The sequence below is a fragment of the Zootoca vivipara genome, chromosome 3 (genome assembly GCF_965207765.1).
Source record: "Zootoca vivipara chromosome 3, rZooViv2.hap1.1, whole genome shotgun sequence".
NCBI lineage: Eukaryota > Metazoa > Chordata > Lepidosauria > Squamata > Lacertidae > Zootoca > Zootoca vivipara.
In genome coordinates this window covers 63,701,808-63,727,087 of record NC_142586.1, presented here as the reverse complement: position 1 = coordinate 63,727,087, position 25,280 = coordinate 63,701,808, and the positions used below count along the sequence as shown (strand labels likewise).

Sequence of the window (25,280 nt, the reverse complement as noted above, 5' to 3'; positions counted from 1 at the left end):
TGTTTGATATTCTAAGCAAGGCTTAAGTAGCTACTTAAAATTGCATATTATAAATATTGTAATGCCAATTCATTCCTTTGAAAATAAATAAACCTCACGTTAAAAATAGTATTGATCATTAACCCTAGCTCTCTCCCCACCTCACCTTTTCTTTCTTACCCTCAAATAACCGTATCTTATTTTTGTTTTGGCCACCTCGTGGCAATTCCCTCCCTCCTGTAACTGTAGGGGGGGGGAGAGAACATCGCATGGAGCGAATGTTTGAAGATGCAGTTCTCGCTCCAGTACGCCGCCTATGTCCGTGCATTACATCCAAAAGCGGCCACAGCCGCCAGGCCCGGCTTCCCCGCCGTTGCAAATGAGCGCGAGCCCGCCCCGAGCCCGGCGCGGCCTGCGCTTGCTGCTCGCTGTAAGCGGCGCGCGAAAAGGCGAGGCGGGCGGGGAAGGAGGCATGGGGGGAGGGGTGGCTCCTGCTGCTGTTGCCGCCACAGCGCTCGTCGCCGCCTCCCCTCCCCCTCCTCTCTGCCTCTCTCCCCGGCGGGGGCTCCTCGCCACAGCCTCTCTGCTCCGCTCTCGGTCATGTGACCCTAACGTAACCGGACAGGAAAAGCCGCCGCCGCCGTCTCCGACTCCGTTGTTGCTGCTGCTGCTGGGCGCGCGCCGAGGCGGCGGCGGGGGCTCCCGGAGAGCGCGAGCCAGGTGAGCTACGTCTGCCCCCCCCCACATACACAAGGTGAATCGGGGCGGCGGGGGGAAGGGAGGGGGAGGCGTGAGCGGCGGCGGCGGGGGAGGCCACAGCGCCCGGCTGCTCCCCCACCTCACTCCATACCCACCATTGTGCTGGCGGTTGGGCTAGCTAGGCCAGGTCGGGACCCAAAGGGAGAAAAAGGGCGGCCCGAGCACCTGAGAGGACTTTCGCGAGTAACCGGCGGCGGCCTCGAGACGGTGGCCGGGAGGGCGGTGGACGCGTCTGCCCCCCCCCCGGTCGGTGGGTGGGAAGGTCGCCCGGTCAGGACCCGAGGGGGAGGATTTCTGTTCCCACCAGCGCTGGCCCGCGGGGTCAGCGTGAGCTGGGCTTGGTTCGGGCCCCTCGGCGCCTGCTTTCCCCCCTCCCTCCGGTCTCCCTCCCTCCCTCGGAGCCGCCGAGCTACGCAGCGGCCTTCCCCGCTTTTTCTCTCACCAGCGGCAGCAGCAGCAGCAGCAGCCCGGCCTAGAAAGGGGGGAGGGGCGGGCGCTGAGGCAGCCGCGCGGAGCGGGAAAGGGAGGGGGAGGGAGGGAGAGAGAAGGAGGGAGGGGCGGGGGGGTTGATGGTGGGCGGCTCCGTCTGCGTCTCTTCAGCAGCCTAGGCGGCCCTGGCGACAGCGGCGGATCCCGTCTCTCGCGCGCCTTAGGCGCCGCAGCTCGCTCGCTCGCGCTGCTTACGTCGCTTCGCGCCGCCGTCCGTCCTCGCGTACGCCCCGCCCCCCTCCGGGAGCTGCGTGTGCGCGCACGTGGAGACCTCGCGTCGCCGAGGGGGAGGGGGGAGGACGGGGCGTAGGCGGAGCTGCTGCGGAAGCCCGGGGGCGCGCGCGATGGCTTGGCTTTGCCTGTCCTCTTTCCCCCGCCCACCCACCGAAGGGCAGCCAATAGGAAACGCCGTCAGTGCAGGCACCCCGTGATTCACCACGGGAAGCGCAGGTTGAGGAGTGAAAAGGAAGGTTGCAGCGCTCCTCCGCTATTGGTTGCTGTAGATTTCTCGCCGTCCGGCTGTCGCCTATGAGAGGAGGAGCCGGACGGTCTGCTTCGTTGCCGAGCGAGCAGCCGCTTAGTTTGCAAAATGTTCTTTCCCCCGCTTCGTTTCTGGACGGGATGAAGACGGAATTTGCCACTTTTATTTGGCGCCTTAAAGCTCTTTAAGTATTTTATTTGCACACAGTAGCAGACGAACCAGGAGCACAACCACGAGGGCCTCAACTTTTTATTTAGTGCCCCAAACCCAATGTCCTGGTCCTCTTGACTGAAAAACAGATCCGTTAAAGGGGGATGTTTAACTTTTAAGTTATCACCAGATTCCCTGGGACTCCTTTTTCCAAGTGTTTCAGGTCTGTACATTGGAATAGCAATGTACTGGTGTGTAACTTGGAAGCAAGCACATTTATTTATATTTGTATATAACCCTTAATCCATTGATCTTAGATTCACACCATAAAAGTGCAATATAATTTTAAAAAAAACATACATAAAACAGTAAAACCCTTCCCTTCCACAAACACATTTAAAAGAGTATAGGATGTTAAATAGCCAAAGGTCTGGTGGAAGACGAATGTTGTTGCCTGGCGAGAAAAGACCTGTTTTTTTGTTGCTACCCTCCAGACATGAAGATCCTCAGAAGATAATCTGAGGGTCCAGGTAGGTTCATATGGAAAGAGGCAGTCCTTGAGGTATTGTGTCTTGAGCCATTTATGGCTTTATAGGTCAAAATTAGCACTTTGAATTGGACCTGGAAACTAAATGGCAGCCAGTACAGTCAGGCAAGGAGTGGTGTAATAAGCTACAACCATTGCCCTGATGAGCAACTTGGCCACGGAATATTGTTGTTAATCTGGGGTGCAAGACAGCCTAAAAATCTAGATCAAGATGGTACCAGAATTTAATTAAGGTTTGAGGTGTTTAATTAGGCTTGTGTTACAAATTATGTGCCGTGGGAATTGATGTATTCTAAGCATCAGTAATTATCAGTAATCAGAATGCTCCAACTACCGCACAATTGCGCTCATTTCACACGCTAGCAAGGTTATGCTTAAAATTCTACAAGGCAGGCTTAGGCAGTATGTGGACCGAGAACTCCCAGAAGTGCAAGCTGGATTTCAAAAGGGCAGAGGAACCAGAGACCAAATAGCAAACATGCGCTGGATTATGGAGAAAGCTAGAGAGTTCCAGAAAAACGTCTACTTCTGCTTCATTGACTATGCAAAAGCCTTTGACTGTGTCGACCACAGCAAACTATGGCAAGTTCTTAAAGAAATGGGAGTGCCTGATCACCTCATCTGTCTCCTGAGAAATCTCTATGTGGGACAAGAAGCTACAGTTAGAACTGGATATGGAACAACTGAGTGGTTCAAAATTGGGAAAGGAGTACGACAAGGTTGTATATTGTCTCCCTGCTTATTTAACTTATATGCAGAATTCATCATGCGAAAGGCTGGACTAGATGAATCCCAAGCCGGAATTAAGATTGCCGGAAGAAATATCAACAACCTCAGATATGCAGATGACACAACCTTGATGGCAGAAAGCGAGGAGGAATTAAAGAACCTTTTAATGAGGGTGAAAGAGGAGAGCGCAAAATATGGTCTGAAGCTCAACATCAAAAAAACCAAGATCATGGCCACTGGTCCCATCACCTCCTGGCAAATAGAAGGGGAAGAAATGGAGGCAGTGAGAGATTTTACCTTCTTGGGCTCCTTGATCACTGCAGATGGTGACAGCAGTCACGAAATTAAAAGACGCCTGCTTCTTGGGAGAAAAGCAATGACAAACCTAGACAGCATCATAAAAAGCAGAGACATCACCTTGCCGACAAAGGTCCGTATAGTTAAAGCTATGGTTTTCCCAGTAGTGATGTATGGAAGTGAGAGCTGGACCATAAAGAAGGCTGATCGCCGAAGAATTGATGCTTTTGAATTATGGTGCTGGAGGAGACTCTTGAGAGTCCCATGGACTGCTAGAAGATCAAACCTATCCATTCTGAAGGAAATCAGCCCTGAGTGCTCCCTGGAAGGACAGATCGTGAAGCTGAGGCTCCAATACTTTGGCCACCTCATGAGAAGAGAAGAATCCTTGGAAAAGACCCTGATGTTGGGAAAGATTGAGGGCACTAGGAGAAGGGGACGTCAGAGGACAAGATGGTTGGACAGTGTTCTCGAAGCTACCAACATGAGTTTGACCAAACTGCGGGAGGCAGTGGAAGACAGGAGTGCCTGGCGTGCTATGGTCCATGGGGTCACGAAGAGTCGGACACGACTAAACGACTAAACAACAACAAGCATCAGTAATTATTGTGGGTAAGCCACTGATTAAATTAGGCAGCTTTCTGAAGTTGTGTATCAGGTCAGTAATGCTAGCCAATCAACAAGTGTTGATTGAAAAGACTAATTTCCTTGTTTAGGTGAAGGAGGGGGAGGGGCATAGATCATTTGAAGTTCAAAGCCTCAAAAGAGATGTGTGAATCTGTGTGAAAAGGCTTCTATGGGGTTGCGAAGCTCATCTCACTTTCAGGCCGAGGGAACGGTGCTTGTCCACAGACAGCTTTCCGGGTCATGTGGCCAGCAGGACTAAACCGCTTCTGGCCAACAGAACACTGCAACAGAAATCAGAGCGCATGGAAACACCGTTTACCTTCCTGCCATAGCGGTATCTATTTATCACTTGCGCTGGTGTGCTTTTGAACTGCTAGATTAGCAGGAGCTGGGACGGAGCAACTGGAGCTCACCCTGTTTTAGGGATTCGAACTGCCAACATTCTGATCAGGAAGCCCAAGAGGCTCAGTGGTTTAGACCACAGTGCCATCTGCATCCCTTTGAGATAATTAGCTTTAGCATAGCAAAGGAGGGACCAGAACTGAGGCTAGGAGAGAAGCTGTGAGGTTAGGGCTGGACTGATGTAACCAGGAAGCAGAAAGGAACTGCTAAGCTACATTGTGGTCTGCAGTGCCAGATAGGCTGAAGAGAAAGGATGGTGCTGAGCTTAGTGTTGTTGCTGCTATGGAATAAGCTGACATGTTTTGGGCTGCTGCTGCGAACTTCCTCTATTGTAGGCTCCAGGTTGTATATACTGTATGTGTAAATAAACCCGCTTAACCATGAAAGAAGGACGGAGCTATATAGAGGCACTGGCTGGGTTCACAGTTTTCCCCGCATCGTGTTTTTTGCGCATGCACGCACACACATCATAGTCAGCTCAAAAATTATGAAACCAATATCACGACAGAGGACGAGATGGTTGGACAGTGTTCTCGAAGCTACGAACATGAGTTTGACCAAACTGCGGGAGGCAGTGGAAGACAGGAGTGCCTGGCGTGCTATGGTCCATGGGGTCACGAAGAGTCGGACACGACTAAACAACAATCACAATATGGACTTCAAACTGGTTTTGGACAATATATTGCCCAGCCCTAGTGACATCACACTACCTGTAACCTCCCCCTCCCAACTCTGCTATATACCCTGAGCTCAGGAACAGGCTCAATCACTGGCCATTGTCTGGTAATTGCACCTTGATTACACTTTTCCCCAGGGCAATTTCCTAATGTCGGGCATCTTCCCTTCATTAATTCAAATATTATCTAAATTTTACCATTTACTAATTTCTAACATTCACTAGCCCTAGCAGTTATGGGTGCCCTTTTACCCCCAAATTCTGTTTACCCTGGATCTGTAACAATGAGGAAATTGTTCTAAACAAGTATATTTGCTTTACAGAATTTAAAAGATGGATTTAGCCAACCATGGACTGATTCTTCTGCAGCAGCTCAATGCTCAACGGGAGTTTGGTTTCCTGTGTGACTGTACAGTTGCTATTGGTGATGTTTACTTCAAGGCACACAAATCTGTCCTTGCCTCTTTTTCCAACTATTTCAAGATGTTGTTTGTTCATCAAAGCAGGTACAGTAGTTATAAAATAATACACTTTAAAAATGGTATTTAGTTAAGGTAAAATAGTCTGAAGAAATTAGAAAGTGTTAAGGCAGCCTAATGTGAGTTGCTTACAAATCACAATAACTCAACATCTAGCTTCATCCACAAATCAGTTAACCTGATTACAGTGTTAATCCTGTGGATTTCATTGCTAACTAGTTTGTGGGTCAAGTTCATGAACTGCTGCCCTGAAGGTATGTATTCTGGAATAAATTAGTCAGATCACATTTTGCAGCGTAATTTATAAATATGTTGCACCAGTAGAAGCAATGCCTTAAACCATGATAACAGATATTTATTTTACTTTATTTACTTTATTTATATGAACATGTTCCAGGATACTTAAAATTGTGTACTTAGTTGTATACTTAGATTATTGCAATCCTTCAGAAGCATTTTATCTTCCTCTTTAATACTGTTTTGAAATTTCTTTCAGTGAATGTGTCCGTTTGAAGGCAACTGACATACAGCCAGATATTTTCAGCTATCTCTTACATTTGATGTACACTGGGAAAATGGCACCTCAGCTCATAGATCCTGTTCGATTGGAGCAAGGAATAAAGTTTCTGCATGCGTTCCCGCTTATTCAAGAGGCTAGTCTTGCCAGTCAAGGAAACTTTACACACCCGGAACAGATTTTTCCATTAGCATCTTCGTTATATGGTATTCAGATTGCGGATCACCAGGCAAGAAATTCCACAAAAGCAGCCACAACTGACAAACCTGTTCGAGGACCAAGGCCACAGTCATCAAGAGCAACTCAAGAACAGATGCATGAAGCCACCCAACTGTCACAGATCCCACCACCACCGCTGCCTCAAGTGCCCCCAACAAATATGTCCACTTCAGACCCATTACAGCCTCCTTTGTCTCCTGAACTGGTTTCTACTGCTCCTCATCCTTCTCCTCCAGGTGATGAAAACAACATGGAAGCCTCCTCCTCAGATGATCAGCCTGCTTCTCTCACAATTGCGCACGTCAAGCCAAGCATTATGAAAAAGAACGGAAGCTTCCCCAAATACTACGCTTGTCACCTCTGCGGTCGGCGATTCAATTTGCGAAGTAGTTTGCGTGAGCACCTCCAGATTCACACTGGGGTGCCTTTCTCATCAAGCCAGCATGGGGAAAGTAGTGTTCCTTTATCTCTTTGTAATAACGCTCTTGAAAAAGAGGCTATGGAAGTTGCTGAAGCTGGAATGATTAGCGATAGTGAGCTGCAGCAGATCTCGGATTCACCTATCATCGATGGACAACCGCAGGCTGAAACACCGCCACCCTCTGACATTGCTGACATAGACAACTTGGAGCAAGCAGATCAAGAAAGGGAAGTGAAAAGGCGGAAGTACGAGTGTTCCATTTGTGGGCGCAAATTTATTCAGAAAAGTCACTGGAGAGAGCACATGTACATTCATACTGGCAAGCCTTTCAAGTGCAGCACCTGTGACAAAAGCTTCTGCCGGGCCAATCAAGCTGCTCGACATGTATGTCTAAACCAAAGCATGGACACCTACACCATGGTGGACAAGCAGACTCTGGAGCTTTGTACTTTTGAGGAAGGCAACCAAATGGACAACATGTTGGTACAGACCAACAAACCCTACAAATGCAACTTGTGTGATAAAACGTTCTCCACACCTAATGAAGTCGTCAAACATTCGTGCCAAAGTCAGAACTCTGTCTTTACTCTAGACGAGGATAGATCCATTTTGCTAGGTGGTGGGGATGCTGAAACCACAGAGAGTGATCATTCGGTCTTAGACTCTATCAAAAAAGAACAGGAAGCAGTGTTGTTAGACTGACTGTGAGGCTCATATCATTTTTTTTTAAGAAAACAGTTTGTCTTACTCATTTTTACTAAACCGATCCTCCTCCTCTCCCAACCATAACTACACTGACATGGAAGGAAGTCTGGCTCTGTTCCTTTTTCCAGAAAAAGTATAAAATTAATAAAGGGTGTTGTATCACATTATAACAATTGATTTTAACCAAGAAGAAAATGTATAAGGGTAACTCAGCTAACTATGTGAATAATGCTAAAATGCATCTGTAACATACTCTAAGCGAGTTCTAAGACTGTTTCTATATATATTCTGTACTTGAATGCAGTGAGATGCAATGTGAGAAGAAGACAGAAAGGAAACTAAACAGGTTTATTAAACTACAATATTTTCTCTCAACAAATACCGGTAGCATTTTGAGGGAATACCGAAGATACAAAATTCTCATGGTTACACACCTATAAGCTGTGTAAAGTTGTCATTTTACAAAAGCTTGGAAATTCCCTTAATGAACCAAGAACACTATTTTAATCCACATGATTATTGTCAAGTGTTTGTTTCCAGGTAACTTCATTGACATTATGTCCATTAAAAATGTATTATTAAGGCTTGACTCCAAGCACAGTGACTTGGTAGTCAACCCCACTAACTGCAGTGGGACTTAAAGCTTCCAGATAAATGTGTTTAGGACCAGATTTTGCTAAAATAGCAGTAATAATGTGATGGCAATCGTTTTATATGCATAAAAATGTATGTATGTGTGTGTGTGTGTACTTCAGGTAAATGCAGGTAAAATGTGTGCATGCACCCTTTCCAAACTGGCCATTGCTTGTAACGTCTCACCAATTGGTCCTTTTAAAATTGGTACAGGGTGTATGAATTTTTTAAAATCCTGCTGACTAGTAATTGATGATGAACAGTGCTATCACCCAAAACGTGAAGGAAATCAGAGATTAGAATTGTACATAGTGAGCCCTGTGCTAAATATGGGAATAATAGATTTGAGCCTTTATAGTGTAACTGAAAAAGGAAAAACATTGTGGCTTTTTTATTTTTATCAAAGCAGCAATCTGAGTTTATGTGATTAACATGTAGGAATTAAGGGAAAGGAAATCTGGTCTTAAATAATATTTAGCTACTGGCAGCCTCTTGTAACATAGCAAATGGTATAATGATGAAACTGTATCATGGTTGGTTTTTAAGTAACAGTGCAACATTGAGTGGAAAGCTACATATTCTTTATGTTCCTTCAATTTGGGCACCAGTCAAAGTATGCAAATATAAATAAATAAAGGGGACACAGTGTACGTTCAAGTTTCTGCTCTGGATAGTACCGTATGCAAATTTAAAATCAAGTTACTGATTTTTATCTTTTTAATATATAAATATAATAATATTCTCCAATAGTATAAATAACCTGAGAGGAGGGAGTCCATTGAAAGGTCAATTGTCCTGGTGGGAAAGTTTCAAGAAACAGAGGCATTCCACCAGAAATAGGGGCAGTGTGTTCTGATGGGGGGGAGAGAGGCAGATACAAATCTGCTTTTGTATACATGTTTTGAGTATCATCCTATTTTGTGTCTAGTTATGTTTTCCAGTTTGTAAGTTTTTATACATTATTTTATGGAATAAAAAAGGTATAAAATAAAATTTGATTTTTTTCAAGTCCAAGGTGATTGAATGTGAGCTGATCATACGCAGTACTAGTACATGCTGTGCAGACCTTAGAAATGGACTCAACATGCAGCACGAGGCTGTCTGGGGGCCAAAGCAGCAGGAACAACTGATGTGGGAAATGTGTGTGCTTGTGAGGGGAAAGTCTATGCAGTTCGCGATCATGGGCCTCTTATGTCCCCAAATTAAGGCCTGTCACTGCACAGCCACTCTGGAAAGGGACACACAGAATGTAACTGTTCTTTCTGTCATGGGCCTGTGCTTGCATCAGATCAAGTTTGTGAAGGGATAGAATAGAACTATAAGGCTTTCTCTTTAAAAAAAATTGAAGGACTAGAAGTAACCATGTTCTTAGTTATCAGATTTCATGGCTGCAGCTCAGAGTCCACAAAGAAAAAACATGTAGTCACCATGTTTAAACTAAGTTCCTGATCCAGGAAGCTGCATGTGAAGACCCATACATGGAGTGTGTCCCCACTGTTCCTACCCTTTACTCCATTATAGTTTGCTTGGACCCCAGAAATTTAAAAAGCACACTGCCCTCAATCTCATGACAGAGCCCCACTCCAGAAAATGTCAGAGCTAGTCTATGTGTGAGCTACTAAAGTGGACTATGCCAATTCAGACTACAAGGACATGTGTTGCATGTTTAAACCAAGCTCCCTTTAGGTAAAAACCTGGTACAACACGGAATAAGGGGCTAGTGCAGCCTCTTCCTTGCTGTGCTGTTTATAGGAAACAATTTACAAAGTGACGCCTTAGGCTACTCAGACCCACACAGCCTCACTGAAGTCAATGGCACAAATTACTTATACTTGCTGCCTATTAAACTCCAGGCTCAAATTAATTTATAAAGTGCTGGCATTAACCTTCACAGCTCTATAAAGAGTTTGGGGCCAGGCTACTTAGAAAGATAACCTGTACTTCTAGGCACCTAAGCGTTAAATCAGCTCTGGCACTGGTGAAAGAAGTTAATTTGGTACCGTGGTGACTGTATATCTGGAATGCCTTCCACAGGCTAATTTGAATTCCCACACCATTTTGGTGCACTCTAAAAGATCAACTAGAAGTCTATTAAATAAAAACTCAGAAAGAAGTCCTACTGCTTTCAAAGGGTCTTACACCTAGATTTATGCAAATGATTGCTACCTAATGGTTAAATTCAGTGAAAACCATGGAAAGGTACTTTTAGTCTTTCCCAACCCTCCTTTTCCCCTCCTCAAACCTGTTGACAGTTCAAGGCACTTGAATGGGGTGGCTTGTGGCACAGTGAAGCTTGAAGTGGCGAGATCAAAAAATCAAATAGGGTACTTGAGAGGAGACACTTTGGGGGGGGGATGGATTGGGATCAGGGACTGACTACATTCTGAATTTTTCTCTAAATTCAACTCTAAATCACCATTTTAGCTGGATTGGGTCAGTGTACATTTACCTTTTGGTTCAGTGATATGAGTATTCTAATTGTCAAGTAACTGCCCTTTTGGCATGTTCATAAAGCTTGCAGAGATTGTACTGAGCATCTTTCGTCAAGTCTATTGAGTTGAAATAGCAAGGTATGTTATGTGATACCCCACCACTGTTTCTATTGCAAAAGATGTCTGCATGCATAAGGGCAGGATCATGGGCATGCCAAACTCAAATCCAATTCTTGGTTTATTCTGCATTAATCTAATCTCATTTAATATTTGCTTTGTACTAGTAGGCAGTAAGGACTTGGCTCTCCAAAATCCTCTAGGAATGGCAAGCTATTTGAATGACAGCGGATTAAAGAGGAGGAACTAAACTGCATAGAGTGCCAATGCTATCAGGACAGATATTATAAAGACAATATTAATGCAAAAAAAGAAATGTTTCCATTTCTAGATGTTCACATTCTAAGAAACTAAGCTTGCTGCACTGTCCAGAAATGTGGATGGGTTAAAACTGCTACACTATTGCACAATTAGTGCAAACACACCAGATGCTCTTCTGCAAGTCTTTAGAATTGCTGAACATGCTTCATTGGTAGCAATTTTCATAAATGAAACAACTGCACAGAATCTTACTGTAGCTGCATTAGTGTGGATCATATGGTGGATTGCTTCAACAATGCTTGCTGCCAGTGTATATTTAGCAAGGGTTATTTCATGGTTATTTGCAACAATATCATGAATTATTTCTATGTAATAAAAATGTAGATTATCACTTGACCCAAAATATATGCACATAAAAGCATGTTCCACTGATCTATGGAATTTATTTCAGAGTAACTGTGTTTAGGATTGCAAAAAGCAAGCTATACTAAAACTCCACAACCACAATTTAGTCTTAAACCAAAAGGTTTTGGTATTTCCAAGATGCCCAGGCTGCAATTTGGCATTTAAGCAGTAGGGAATCCCATAGCTTTATGTACACCTCTGCAAGTGGGCCTTGTCACAAGCCAAAGCCTGATTTTCCCTTACCCAGTTGGTGAGTTCCACCATTTCTTGGGATCAATGGAGTAATGGTGTTATTTCATGGCCCCTCAGCTTTCAGGAAAAGATGAATGCTAGTTCCCTGGCTAGAAGTTCTCAAAGTTTCTCTGCTCAGGTACAAATCCCATCAGTGTCATGACAAAGAGACTACAAAGAACAGCAATTATAAGAATGACAAAGGACACAGTCAGCATGAATTGTGTTTGTATTTTATTTAGTCCATGAAAATCTACCTTAAAAACAACATATAAAATCAAAGTATCGGTTAATCCAATACATTGGATTAAGAAGAAACTGCAAAAGCTTGGAGTTGTGGCACAAGCTAAAAGTTTGCAGCCTCGTCTTGAATATTTCTGAGGCCAAAGCAATACACTGTAACAAAGCAGTATCTGTGTATGGAGACATGCTCCCTGCACCATGGGAAAAAAATCTATTGGTGCTTTTGGTTTTTGGAGACGGGTCAGTTAAAAGCAGAAATATTGGTAATATGATTTGTGTTCTTTGCATTGCTTAGAAAGGCCCTAGATCAGTATTTATTTTTAAAAAAAACCAAGCAAGAACTAAGCGCTTGTTCCCCAACTTCTAGCAAGGTAATTTACATTGTGATTACTAGGTTTTATTTAAATGTTTAGATAACTTTACATATTTATTAACAGCCTCAGAGCTATAAAGATTAGAACCAGGATAACATAGGCCATGCCATTGTTTTATTATTATTTAGCTTGTTGCAGCTACTGCAATATGGCTTTCCATACACACGTTACAATTCACAGCAGGTTTTCCATTTGCTTAGCACTGTAAAAAAAAGGCTGTGAAATTCACAGGCCATGTTTTGTGACCTGCTGGGTGTGAGATAAACTTCTTTCAGGGTCCCCTTCGGCTATGAAAGGTTCATCAAGCATCTACTAAACCCATGACTGCTGGCCACATGAAGTTCAGGGACAATGACTTTGACAGACTTGTTGTAAAGCACACAATGAAAGTGATCAAAATAGCATTTGGCAATCAGAACAAACTTTCTAATTCATACTCTAACTGGGGAAGCTGCCACTAAGGTGGGGGAGAACCAAAGACTCCCCCAAATAATTTGGGAACACACCATGTTACTGAATGTTTTACACATTTGTACACATTGTAGACACACACATGGAATACATCTAACCGAACCAATCCACAAACAAGCGCCTACCTGTATTTCTTTCTTGGAGGCCATTGAGCTTTAACCTTCAATACTTTTTAAAGTTTCCATTTTGCACTGAATAAACGAAACTTTCTTACAAATTCATTCATATCAAGAAGTTCATATCTTATCACACTAAGTCCAGAAGGAGGCACGTGCTAACTTGTGTACATACATACACCATCTACTTTTCAGGGAGACAGATTGCTGCGGTGCTATTCACCAGCTCACTGTTTTACTTAGTAAAGAGGCTTCATGGGCTAGCACCCACTACGAGTGAAAGGGTTACTGGTTTTGATTATTCTCCTCTACCCTGTCTTACAAATGTAAGACACATTTATCCCAAACTTGATCCAAACTGAACAAGCAAACTGCTCACAAAAGAGATGTAGTGGCGGGGGGCGGGGGAGGCCATATTTTTGGAGAAAAGTTAGCAGGTACATGGAGAGCCTTCAGTTGATGGGCCTAGGGAGGTGGGTTGGGAGAGAATACCTTGCCACTGTTACACCGTGTTTACTAGCTGCAATCAAGAGACAGAGATGGAGGAGGCTTACTAGCAAGCAGCTGCCATCTGTTCTGGCAGCACAGCTCAAAAGTTGCCAGTAAAGAGATGGGGGGAGCCCACCCACCGCAATTTACTATTCAGTACTTCCTGGCCCAACTCATGGGCTAATTTGAAAGCTAAACAATTATCCAGGTTGCCAGTTTGGCAACTCTGTAATACAAAAAGGTTCAATGATTATACCAAAATGATGTTAATATTTCTTTGTGGATCTTTGTCAGCAAAGGTAGTAATTGAAACTGAAATAACGGCTGTAGATACCGTACATGTTTAAAGAATGGCCACTCACCTTTCTTATCCACCTAGCTATTTAAAATTATTTAAGAGTTATATTTTGAAACAAACTGATGTATTAGTGTTTCACTTTTCTGATGTTCAAAGAAACCCTGTTGTCTTTATACCTTTTAAGAGGGTTTATAAAAAGCATTGTTCCATTTTTAATTTTCATAAATCGGCTACTTCATCGCAGAACTGCAAATACACTGAGAACATTGCATATTATTATTTTGCATTTTATTAGCAGAGCTATTCCAGGTAAGTTAGATGAATTTTTAAAAAAACTCACAACTTTCCACATTCTATTTGAAGAAAGGCAGTATTGTTAGCCAAAAGTATTTATAAGCTACATTATGCATACAGCAACCACTAGATGGTACTATTAGACCAGTGACATTTTTCTTTCTTTACTCATTGTGCAGCTCCCCAAAGGTCTTATTTGGCTCACTTATCGATAATTTTAAAATAAATTACTATACATGTAGGACAATGAAGCTGCTGGGCCATGCAAGACACAGCTGAGATAGGTACAAAGGCTACAAAGTGCAATATAACTTGACCTTCTAGACAGGTTAGGTGTCTAGAAGATCAAAAACTAGATGCTTTGAATATTTTAATTATCTTTCAATTATTTAGCATTTCAAGCCTGCCCAGTTTTATGCACAACCTATACTGACCAGTACTAAACTCTGCAATTCTCCATTAATGAAACAGAAGAGTGACTCCTGCTCAATGTTTCCTAAATTGTGGGGCTTTAAAAAATATTAATTAAAGCACAAAGCTCAGTATAAGCCAAATTTTTGTTTAGATCAATTTTCAGAAATCAGTTTTCTAAATGTACACAAGCATAATGAAATATACTTTCCTACTGAGGGGACACACATAAAGAGCAAACATAATCCTTTACTCATCAAAAACTTTTTGAAAATGAATTGTCTTACTTCATGACATGGATGTTCCAAAAACAGGAGAGCATTAAATGTTACACTAAAAATTGAACCATCTTTATTTTTCTTGATAGCTTCAAACCAGTTCAGCATTTGCCTAAAGTTACGACGGTATGACAGTTTCTTAAATGGACTAAGAAAAGGCTGAGGAAAATTTGAAGGGGCCATTTATTTGTCTGGCTTCTAAAGACTTTCCACATTCCCTCAGAATTAAACTGTACTCAGATAAATGTGAAAGTCAGTGCAGACTTAGGAAGGCTTAAATACACTGAAATCTTTCTTTTTAAGTACGCCTAACTCTCCATTTGAATGTAGCTGACGTATTTTCAACACACAATGCCATAGTGCCATGCTTATAAAAGGCGGTGGAAAATAAAGTCCTGTTTAGTAAACCAGTAATACAACTATTCCAAAACAAAACTATGCCTTTCTGGAGTATGATTTGTACCAAATCAAGACCCAATACAACATTAAACATGGTTCTCACACCATTCTACACCATGGAAAGCCAATGCAAATGTATTCTGATCCATCTGTGGCCAACTGTAGCTCGCTCACAATTCTTCCCTATTGGTCACATATTTTGTTTCTTTACTGGGTGAGACAAGTGAGATCATTTTCTTTCATTCTCTTTCTTTCTTTCTTTCTTTCTTTTTCTTTCCACATATAAAGAGGAGGAAATATACATTAAAATCGGATTTTGCTTGAAGATATACACATAAATACACAAAGAATTACAATTCAGTTTTGGAAGCACTGATAAAATGGGGAGCTTAAAAGATGCCAACTTCCTTCCCAGGTTAAGGTATGGACGTCATTTCAGCAAAAGTTAACACTTTCTGCCCCCCACTACAACTCATCAACAAAAAAATATAAAAGAATATTGTGAAGAGCAAGTGTTGACAATCAATAGTAAAAGAAGGTGGTTCAAGCTCCTGATGGTATCTCAGGATTGTCAAGTATATTTCTCACAATGACATCAGACATCTGTTCTCTGATCCAAATCAGTGACCTTCAACCCAATTAAACAGAATCCATTATCTTCTTCTTCTGCTGCTGCTGCTTCAGGAACTGGTCCCTCCAAATATAAAGACACAGCTTTTCCAGAACTGTGGAAACAGAAGTAAAGAAAAATCAACAAAATCTTGCAGCCCGAGCCTTTTATCCAGAGTGATGGCAGTTACCATCATATTATAATTGATTTTTTTTCTATGCACATCATGAACCAAATCTAGATGCTATATCAATGGAAGCAGTCAGTAGTTCAGCATGATGCTGCTATGCAGTGGGTGGCAACAGTGGCACTATGTGGGAAACTGCCCAGGCTAGAGATGACTCAATAAGCCCTTAAAGGTAGGACAGACTAACCGTTCACCAACCTAAGGTAGCATTAAAAAGGGGCTAACAGTGTGTTCTTCAGCTTGGAAAAGTTAGCAAAATCTCATGACATAAGCAGCATAATTTATTCCTGCCTCCAGCACCCAGCTATAACTCGGCCCTCCAGATGTTTTGAGATTACAAACCTCATCCCTGACTACTGGTCCTGCTAGCTAGGGATCATGGGAGTTGTAGGCCAAAAACATCTGGAGGGCCGAGTTTGAGGAAGCCTGTATAAGGCTGAATTGCTAACTTTCCTTTGCCAGAAGGAAAGGAGAATGCAGTGGTGCAAAGGTGGAGAACCTGTGACCATCCAGATGTTGGACTACAACCCTTACTTGGTATTTCACCATGCTGGCTGAAACTGAAGGAACTGAACTCCAATAACATCTGGACGACCACAGGTTCCTCTTCATGCAGTAGTCGGTAAGCAAAAGAAGAAGCAGGCAAGCAGTGATTAGCTTTAATCGGTGTTTTGATTTGTCCGATAGTTTGCCTGTGAGGGTATGCTCTAAGCACAGCTGAGGAATATGCGGTTTACTCCTCTTTTTACATTAAGAAACCTAAGGGTTTCTTGGTAGCATGGGCTGCTACCTCACTAGATCTGATTGTTGTGCCTGAGAGAGCATGGTTTGGCTGCAGGAGCAGCCTGAAGATGCTGACTCAGCTCCCGCCTGCATATAAGGCAATATGTGGGATGGCGGAGGAGAGGCAAGCAAACACAGCAGCAAATACAGGCCCAGCCACAGCAGATAAGATTTAAGGTGGGGACAGCTAAAACAACATTGTGAGTCTAGCAACCACATGGTGCTGGTCACTGGATATATCCTAGGGCGAGAGAAAAGTGTATTTAAAAAGTTTGGGTAGTGATTAAAACTGTACAGTACAGTTAAGCCTCACAGGAACCTTATGGTAAGAAGAGTTTCAGACCACCTTAATAAAGGGGTAAGAGACTCAAGTTGCTTCTACAGACCTGAGTAAACTTGGGGCTCCGAATATATCCTGTTAACCTGCTGCATCATTTGGGGGACGGGACAGACTACAACAATGCCATAAAGCCATCTGTTGCAATTACAGAAATGAACATTTCCTATTCAGCCACAGCTGTATATAGCTTTAAGTTGTGCGAAGGCCTCCTCCTCTAGGTTTCACTGTTCTTTTAAAGAACATCCTTTGAAAGTGATGGCAAAATAATGGATCTTCACAGGCTCAATTCACACAGTGCTAGGCTAAAAAATAGGTTAGTATGAGCAAGCAAGTGTACTGGTACACATTTAGAAAACCAGTTGTTTTGCTCCTTTCTCAGCCCAGCTCCCATCATGCCATTAGGCACTAACCAGGCCATATGAAGGCAAGCATATGCACAAGGAGTCAAACTTTGTCCCATAAACAGCCTGTATATTAAGGAAACTTGTTAACTGGAACAAGGTTAAATTCTGAAGTTCAATTGAATGCAAAAGACGGCTTAGATATATTTCTAAAATACAGTCTCTCAAACAGGAAACTGAAAACCTGTTTTTAGCCACTTGACAATGAAATATTTTACCATAATTTGTAGTTCTGATAGCAAGTTATCTAGCTTAAAAAGCCACTGAAAATAGTTAATTATTCTGAATTTGAATAGCAGATACTTACATTAAACCTCAGGATTCAGTGAGCTCTAAGCTTAGCTGTGGACTCTCACTGATGGTGTAGTCTTGATTATTTATATCTTTCTCTGTGTATGTCTCCACGAATCCTGTTGATTGGCTGTGGTCATCTTTGTTTTTTGCAGGTGTTTGTTGGTCTATAAACTGCTGTTGGATCTGAACAGTCTGCCCAGCTTCTACATCCGTCAGCCTTGGTTGGGCCATTTCAAGTGACTCTTTGGGTAGATCTCCTGAGGCAGTATCTTCTACTGCTGGTCTCTGAATCTCTGTTGGAGTGGCTGTATCCCCTTCAGAATGGAGCTTTGATTCACCATTTTCTTTCTGGAAACCTGTCTCTTTCTTAATTTCTTTCACAATTTCATTCAGAGATTCAGGATCTTGTGCTAGTGCTGTCACAGTGCCTGATCGTGCATCTGGCTGCAACATCACTTTAGCATCTTCAGATTTATTAGATACAAAGGGAATTTCTTCTGCCACTTTGAAGGCCTCTTTATTCTCTGCAGATTGAGTTAAAATTATAGTTGATGGCTGGATCTCTAGATTTTTCTCTCCCCTGCCTTTTACAGGAAGAATCTGACCAGTCTGCAAACCTTCCTGAATTTCAGATTTATTTACACCCATTAGAAATGGCTCACTCTGTTGCTTTGACACAGATGGCAACTCTTCTGTTTGCTCCAATGTATCAACAGCATTCTGGATAATTTTCAGCACAATTTTTGTACTCTGTGACTCTATCGTCACCGATTGCACCACATCTTTTTGAAATTCTATATGAGTTAAAGAGGATCTTCTTTCTGGCGGTGCCTTTTTTTCACACTCTTGACTTGATTCTAATCTCTGAAGCTTCATTTCAGGGCTGGAATCCAATACAGACTTCTGGATCAAATCATCTTTGGTGCACGTTACTGCTGCTAAAACTGCCTCCTCTACCACTGAATCTGCTTTCCCAGACCATGACACTGTATCCTTATCAGGACCTAGAACCTCAAGTCCTGATTGAGCAAAGCTCACCTGCTGAACTGATTTGAATGTGGTTTCTTTTGGCTCCTCTAGGAGAGACTGCAGGTTTTCAGTTAATGTTTCTGTAACCGTGACATTCTCTGCAATAACTTGTTCTTTGACTGTTGCAGCTGTTACTGTTACAGAGGATTTATGAACTCCATAACTTTGTACTTCAGGAATGTCAGTGGTGATAACCTCCTGCTGCTCAGTGAACATTTCTTGCTGCACTGGAGCTGCACAAAGTACATCAGCACCAGCAAGTTCAATTTTCCCTGTTGATTTTTCTGTTTCTGTTACTAACACCTTCTCCGACAATGCTTGCTTTCTCCGAGAGCTATCTGAAATTGTGGCAGATTGTGAAAGTGGAAGGACTGTTTCCAGGGGCAATTTATGAGGACACATTTCACTCTGTACACAAACACCATTTATACCTGCTTCACTGCCTTCTGTGACAGAACTCTCTCCTTTATTTTCTGATAAGACATCTGATAAAGCACCAGAGTCCGAGATGAGGATGTCTCCAACTTTGGTCTTTACTGCTTCAGTTGTTACCATTTCTGTGAATTTCACTTCAGTTGCTAGCTCTATGTTTTCAATCTCTTTTTTCACAGGATCCACAGTTGCCTCACTTTTCACAGTGTTGTCCTCTGTTAACTCAGTCTCAGTGTGTTTTGATCCCAAAGTAAGTGCATCTTCCTTTTCATTCTGCACAGATCCTTCAGTTGCAGTTACAAGTGTGACATCCTTCAGTTCATTACTTTCTGGAACATCAACTGCAATTCCTTCTGTGCCTTCCAATTTCAAGGTATGGCTGGCATCTGCTACATGCTTCTGGATGACATCCACTGCGTTTTGATCAGGTGCTGAAACTTCAACTAGTCCCCTTTCCACAGATCTCTCAGCTACAGCTTGCTCTGTTGATGTTTTTTCTGAGGCAAGGTCATCTTCTACTTCATTCTTTGAAGGCTCCTCAGTAACAACTGTATCAAAACATTTAAATTCTAAGGAAAGGGAAACATCTTGCATTTCTCTCTGCTCAGGAGCTTCAGTTTGGTCACTAATTACAGAGGCTTTATCAGAAATTATCTCAACACATGTTGCTAGGGAATCTGAAGTATCTTCTACCTCAGAGTTGAAACTGACCTCATTCTCCACATTCTGCAGGATCTCTTTTAGTTCTGGCTGTTTGGTGGCTGCGGCTTCTGCTTCCATAATTTCTTCTGACTGTTCTGAAAAGACCTCGTTATGCACCTTCTCAGAAGGAAATTTCACTTCCACTTTTGCATCCTCCTTCTCTGCAAAGACCTTCACACCAGTCTTGATGGCTGCCTTCTCTATGGGGACTTCTGTTTTCTCTTTAAGAATAATATCACTTTCTGCTTTTTCTACAGAGGATGCCACTTTTGCCTTCTCTGCAGAGTCCTCTGCATCCAACTTCTTTGCAGGAACCTCCACTTCGCTCTTTGCCTTGGCAATCTCTACAGCAGACTCTATATCCACCTTCTCTGCAGGAGTTTCCAGATCTAGCTTTTCATCTGGCTGATCTGATGAGGCCACTGTTTCTGCCTTCTCTGCAGGAACCTCTGCTTCCACCTTCACATCTGGTTTCACTGTGATGGCCTCCACACAAACAGATGCATTTGATTCTTCTGCTGCAGCTTCTGTCTTTTCTATAGGGTCCTCCACTTTCATCATCTTTGAGGGAGCCTCTGATTCCCCCTTGTCTGTGGAGGTCTGCACGTCCATCTGTGTTTTGGAAATTTCAACTTCCACCTTTTCTATATCTGCCTTCACATCTACTTTCTCTGTGCAGGCATCTGCCTCCAACTTCTTTGCAGGAACCTCCACTTCACTCTTTTCCTTCGCAATCTCTACAGCAGACTCTATATCCACCTTCTCTGCAGGAGTTTCCAGATCTAGCTTTTCATCTGGCTGATCTGATGAAGCCACTGTTTCTGCCTCCTCTGCAGGAACCTCTGCTTCTACCTTCACATCTACTTTCTCTGTGCAGGCATCTGCCTCCAACTTTGCATGTGCCTTTTCTGTAGAGATCTGTGCTTTTGTCTCTTTTATATGTTCCTCCACTTCTTTTTCTGAGGGGGACACTACTTCTGCCTTTGTGGGAAGCTCCAAGTCCTCCTTCAATTCTGCCTTCTCTGCTTCTACACTCTCTGCGAGGAACTTCATTTCCACCTCTTTGACATGGTCATCTGTTTCTACACTTTGCTTATGGGTCTCAGTCTCTGCATTCTGCTTGTGGACCTCCACTTCCACCAAGTCTTTTTCTACAGTCTCAGCTTGGAGAGGTTCAAGTTTCTCATTTACCATAGAAATATTGGTTTCTGATTTCTGCAGTTGGCCCTTGGGTTCCACCTTCTGTACGTGGGTCTCAGTTACCACAGAAACCTCTGTGTCTTTGTTCTGGATGCAGGCCTCAACTACAGCATTCTCTGTGCTTCCTGGTAGTAAGCCAAGTGCGGCATGTTTGGCCATACTTAGGTCCCTGACTTCAGTTACTGCATTCTGCACTGGAACGTCAGTCATCTTGCTCTGGATAGGTGTCTCAAGCACGAAAACATCAGCACAGGGAGGCTCAACTTCTTTTATTTCATTTTGCACAGGGGCTTTTACCTCATCTGCAGTAGTTACTAATTTAGCTTCCAAGTCAGGTATGGTGTTCACCACTTGTTCAAGTTTCTGGGAGAACTGAGGCTTCTCTTCGTGTGATAATTTTGCCAATTCATCAACTGCTGGACCAGTATCGTCTGCAATCCCACCTTCAACTGCATCTTTTAAATTTGTTTTGGCTTCCTTTACTATGTCACCAACATTTACTTCTGGCCCTTCTTCAGGGGTTACTGTGACAATGACAAATCCTTCCTCTTCAGCAGTCTGTTTTTCAATGATTTCTTGAACAATTTCTTGTTCAATCTTTGAATCATGACTCTCATCAGTCTTATCCAAGCTAACAGTTTCTTTCGAGCTTTTCTTCACCTCTACACAAATGTCATTACTCTTTTCCAACGCTTCCTTCAGACTACTTCCTTTAGCTTCATCTTGACTTTGACTAACTTGGATATCAGTCTTCTCTGGTTCTTCCTTTGAGGGTTGTTCTGCCTCTTGAAATATGACAGTAGTTTCTTGCCCTATTTTCTCTGGCAGAATTGTTACTTCTGATATCCTTTTACTGATTTCCTGTGCTTCACTGGACAATTTAACTCTTTCAGCAACTTCTTGCAGAATTTCCTGTGTTTGTTTATTTAGTTCTTCTAGGTTTTGCTGGCTTTCCTCTACCTCCTGCACTGGTGTTACTATTTCTGTTGTATCAGGGGACTCAGTTAGCCTTGAAACTGCTGAAACCATTTCCGTTGTCTCTTCAGCACAGGATACTTCAGCTGCTTCTTCAACACCTGAAGTTTCTTCTCTAGCTGTAATTGCTTCTGAGGTTACCTCCAGGTCACTAATTAGAGTGTCACCACTAATCTCCTTTTGAATTTCTGGCATGACTTTAGTAACCACCACCATTTCTTCCACAATTCCAGTTTCAGAGATCTGCTCAATAGGTTTCTCTTCATCTTCCTTTGCATGTTCAATGGACTCTGTCACAGCAGCCGATATCCAAGATGGTGATCTTTCTTCAATACTTGTAACTGCTCTCTCTCCTTCTACCATTGTGACAGTAACTGCATGAACTAGTCCTTCATTGGACTGCTCAATAATCAAAGTACTTTCTGACTGGTCTGAGGTTTTCTTAGTTAAATCTTCTTGTTTTGCCTTTTGAGCTTCAAACTTCTCTTGTTCAGCAGCATCATACTCTGATAAAGGAACAACGGCTGGAACATCAGAATCGTCCTCATGGATTTCAGTCATTTCTTCTCCAGCTTCCTGAACAGGAGCATGTTCTGGTATTCCATCTGACTTCTTCTTCCTACGACCAGGCATTAGTTTTTTAAATGAAACCCATGATTCTTCTTTTCCAGACTCTCCATCTGAAGTATAATGTTCTAAACTTGGAACTGTAGAAGATTCTTCATTTCTCTCTTCCATTTTTGTTTTAGATTTTCTTCTTGGGGTTACTAGTCTTTTAAAGGACTCCCATGTTGAAACTCCCTCACCTTCAGATGGGCTTCCAGCTTGTTCTGGTGAAAAACCTCCTTGTCCTTGATCACTTTCTTGTGAGCTAGTAATGGTCATGCTTGGTGCTGTTTCTTTATTGGGCCCAGTTTCATCTATTTTCTGTCCTTCTTGAGCAAGTCTTTGTCCTACCTCTTCATCAGAAGTTGATGATTTTCTGGTTCTTTTCTTAGATGAACCTACACAAATTAAGGCTTCCCATGATACAGAAGTATCAACCTTTCTTTTGGGCTCATCTGTGATTTTTTCTAATTTCTGTTCCTCAACATTTTCTTTTACATCATCCTGCTCTTCAGAAGGTGCACTTTCAGTTGAAGATAGAGTAGCAGTCTTTGCCTTCTCAAGTTCTTCTTCCTTATCACTTTCAGAAAGCCTCCTGACCCGTTTCTTAGGAGTCACCATTTTTTTAAATGATGCCCAAGGTGTAACAATGTCTCTTTTCTTCTCCATATCTGAAGCAGAACCATCTTCCGTTTCAGTGGTGTGTGCTGCATCTGTAACTTTTCCTACAGATTCTGTTGTTTCTTCAGGGGAAGAAGCAGAGCTTTCTGCTCTTGGATCTTCTGGACTTTCTGCAGAATCAGACAACTGCTGTGCTTGTTCTGCTGCTTCCCCTAGCTTAGCTTCTTCTCTTTTTCCTTTATGTTTCTTTGCTGACAACTTCTTTAAGCTTGAACTTGTAAAAAGCTTTTTTAGGGGGCTGCCTTGTATCTTGGCTCTTTCTTGAGATGAAAGTAATTCAACTTCATTTGTAATGACTTCTAGAGGTTTGATTGTTGCTGAATCTCCACTACTTGGTTCAGTTTGCTTGAGTTCAACATTTACTAGTTCAACTAAGCTTTCTTTGACTTTTAGCTGTTCATCAGTGGCTTGTTCTTTAATCTCAGCATCAGTTTCAACAAATTGTTCAAGAAGAAGTTTTGCTTTTTCAGTTGGTTTTGGTTCTTCCTTCTCCACAGTAGTGCCAACATCAGTGCATATCTCTGTGTGTCTGTCATCAAAATTTTCCGTTGCCAGAGGAGCCTTTGGTTCGGATATGGCTTCAACTATTTCAAAATGCTCCTCAGGCGTTTCTATAGGCATTGGAGAAGTTGGGGCAGACTGATCTGTTTTTTCTTCAAATACTTCAGTTGCCAAAGGAGCTGCTAGTTCAGATTTTTTCTCAGATGACGCAAGAGGGCTATGCTCCAGGGCCATTTGACATTCTTGTGCAGGTTCCAAGTTTTCCTCCAAGTCAATCTTATTCAAGCTTATATTGGGTTCTATGTCTACACTTTCAGCAGACATTTGTGGTGATGGCTGTTCAAAGGCAGCAACAGCTTCCTCCTTATGTGTTTCTGTTGAAACATCTATCATTTTTGTTTTTTTTCTTTCTACTATAGCATCACTGGCTTCTATAGGCACTTCTGTCCTCTCTTTTTCTGGTATGGGTTTTTCTTTTTCTGATTCTTCAGTGGGAGTGGCTTCCTCTTTTATCACTCCTTTTTCTTGCTCCTGCATTTCTCTCTCAGTGGCTTGCTGTTCTTCTTCTCTAGGTTTCCTGAAACTTGTCCTTTTCCTAAACCCAGCCCAACCCTGGGTAAAGAACTTTCTTAGGGGTGATGCTGTTTCATTAGTTAATGGACTTGTTGGAGACTCTGGAGACTTGCTACCATCGCTTTTAATCTCTATCTCCTTGCTTCCCGCTTCAACAGGACTTTCTGTTACTTTTTCAGGAGAAATTTCTTCTTTTGTCTGCTCAGTCTGAGTTTCTTGCTCAGTCTTTTCTACAGGGCAGGGCACCTCACTTTGTGTTTCTTCCTCCACTGTATCTAGCCTGATTTCTTTACAATCTCCAGCTCCTTCCGATAGTACTTCTGTCTCATCTGCTTTCACATTCAGCAACTGAACAGGTTCTGCTTTCTCAGTCTTATCCTTTCTGACAGTAAATTTGAATCCAACAAACTTAAAAACTTTTTTAAATCCAACATCATTTGATGATGGAGATTCACTAGGTTCTGCCAGCTCTTCCACTTTTTCTTCTTCTGATGGCAATTGCTGATCAGCATCCTGTGCATCTTTCTGTTCCACATCTATGTTAGATTTATCGGGTGATTCTGGTGGCTTGGTCTCCATATTTTCAGCTGGCTCTTCTTTTAGAATCACATTTGCGGTTTCTCTTTGTCCAACTGTAGGAGACATTTAAAAGCAATAAATTAGGCATTCTGTTATCACAATTCTATTTAAATTGCATAAGAAGTAGAAATAATCACTATTCCTCTAATCCTAGGCACACTTACTTGGGAGTAAGGCTGTGGGACTTAGTTCCAAGTAATCCCATATAGGAATACACTGCATTATTATAAAATGTCAAATGCATTTAAATTAATGAGCTTAAATATATTCAATTTTGTACAAGATTGTGGAAACTATATACAGTTGTACCTTGGTTGCCAAACGCCTTGTGACTCAAACGTTTTGGCTCCCGAACACCGCAAACCCAGAAGTGAGTGTTCCAGTTTGAAAACGTTCTTTGGAACCCAAACATCTGGCGCGGCTTCTGAGGCTTCTGATTGAGTGCAAGAAGCTCCTGC

General features: G+C 42.6%; 2 protein-coding genes across 3 annotated transcripts in view; one reads left to right on the top strand and one right to left on the bottom strand.

The window, feature by feature from the left end:
- The first annotated feature begins 439 nt into the window (after positions 1 to 439).
- On the top strand, positions 440 to 9,118 carry ZBTB2 (zinc finger and BTB domain containing 2). Its single transcript, XM_035108754.3, has 3 exons — positions 440 to 699; positions 5,460 to 5,642; positions 6,112 to 9,118. Exons 2-3 carry the CDS (start codon positions 5,470 to 5,472, stop codon positions 7,472 to 7,474), a joined length of 1,536 nt encoding a protein of 511 aa, XP_034964645.1. The 5' UTR covers positions 440 to 699; positions 5,460 to 5,469; the 3' UTR covers positions 7,475 to 9,118.
- Positions 9,119 to 11,773: 2,655 nt separating this feature from the next.
- Positions 11,774 to 25,280, bottom strand: part of AKAP12 (A-kinase anchoring protein 12) — a 65,800-nt gene continuing 52,293 nt past the window's right edge. For both annotated transcript variants that reach the window (XM_035108752.3, XM_035108753.3), the window contains 2 exons: positions 17,558 to 24,875; positions 11,774 to 15,654 (listed from right to left, as the gene is read on the bottom strand). In XM_035108752.3, coding sequence (XP_034964643.1) covers positions 17,566 to 24,875 — 7,310 coding nt within the window. In that variant the 3' untranslated portion in view covers positions 11,774 to 15,654; positions 17,558 to 17,565. The remainder of the gene's footprint in view (positions 15,655 to 17,557; positions 24,876 to 25,280) is intronic.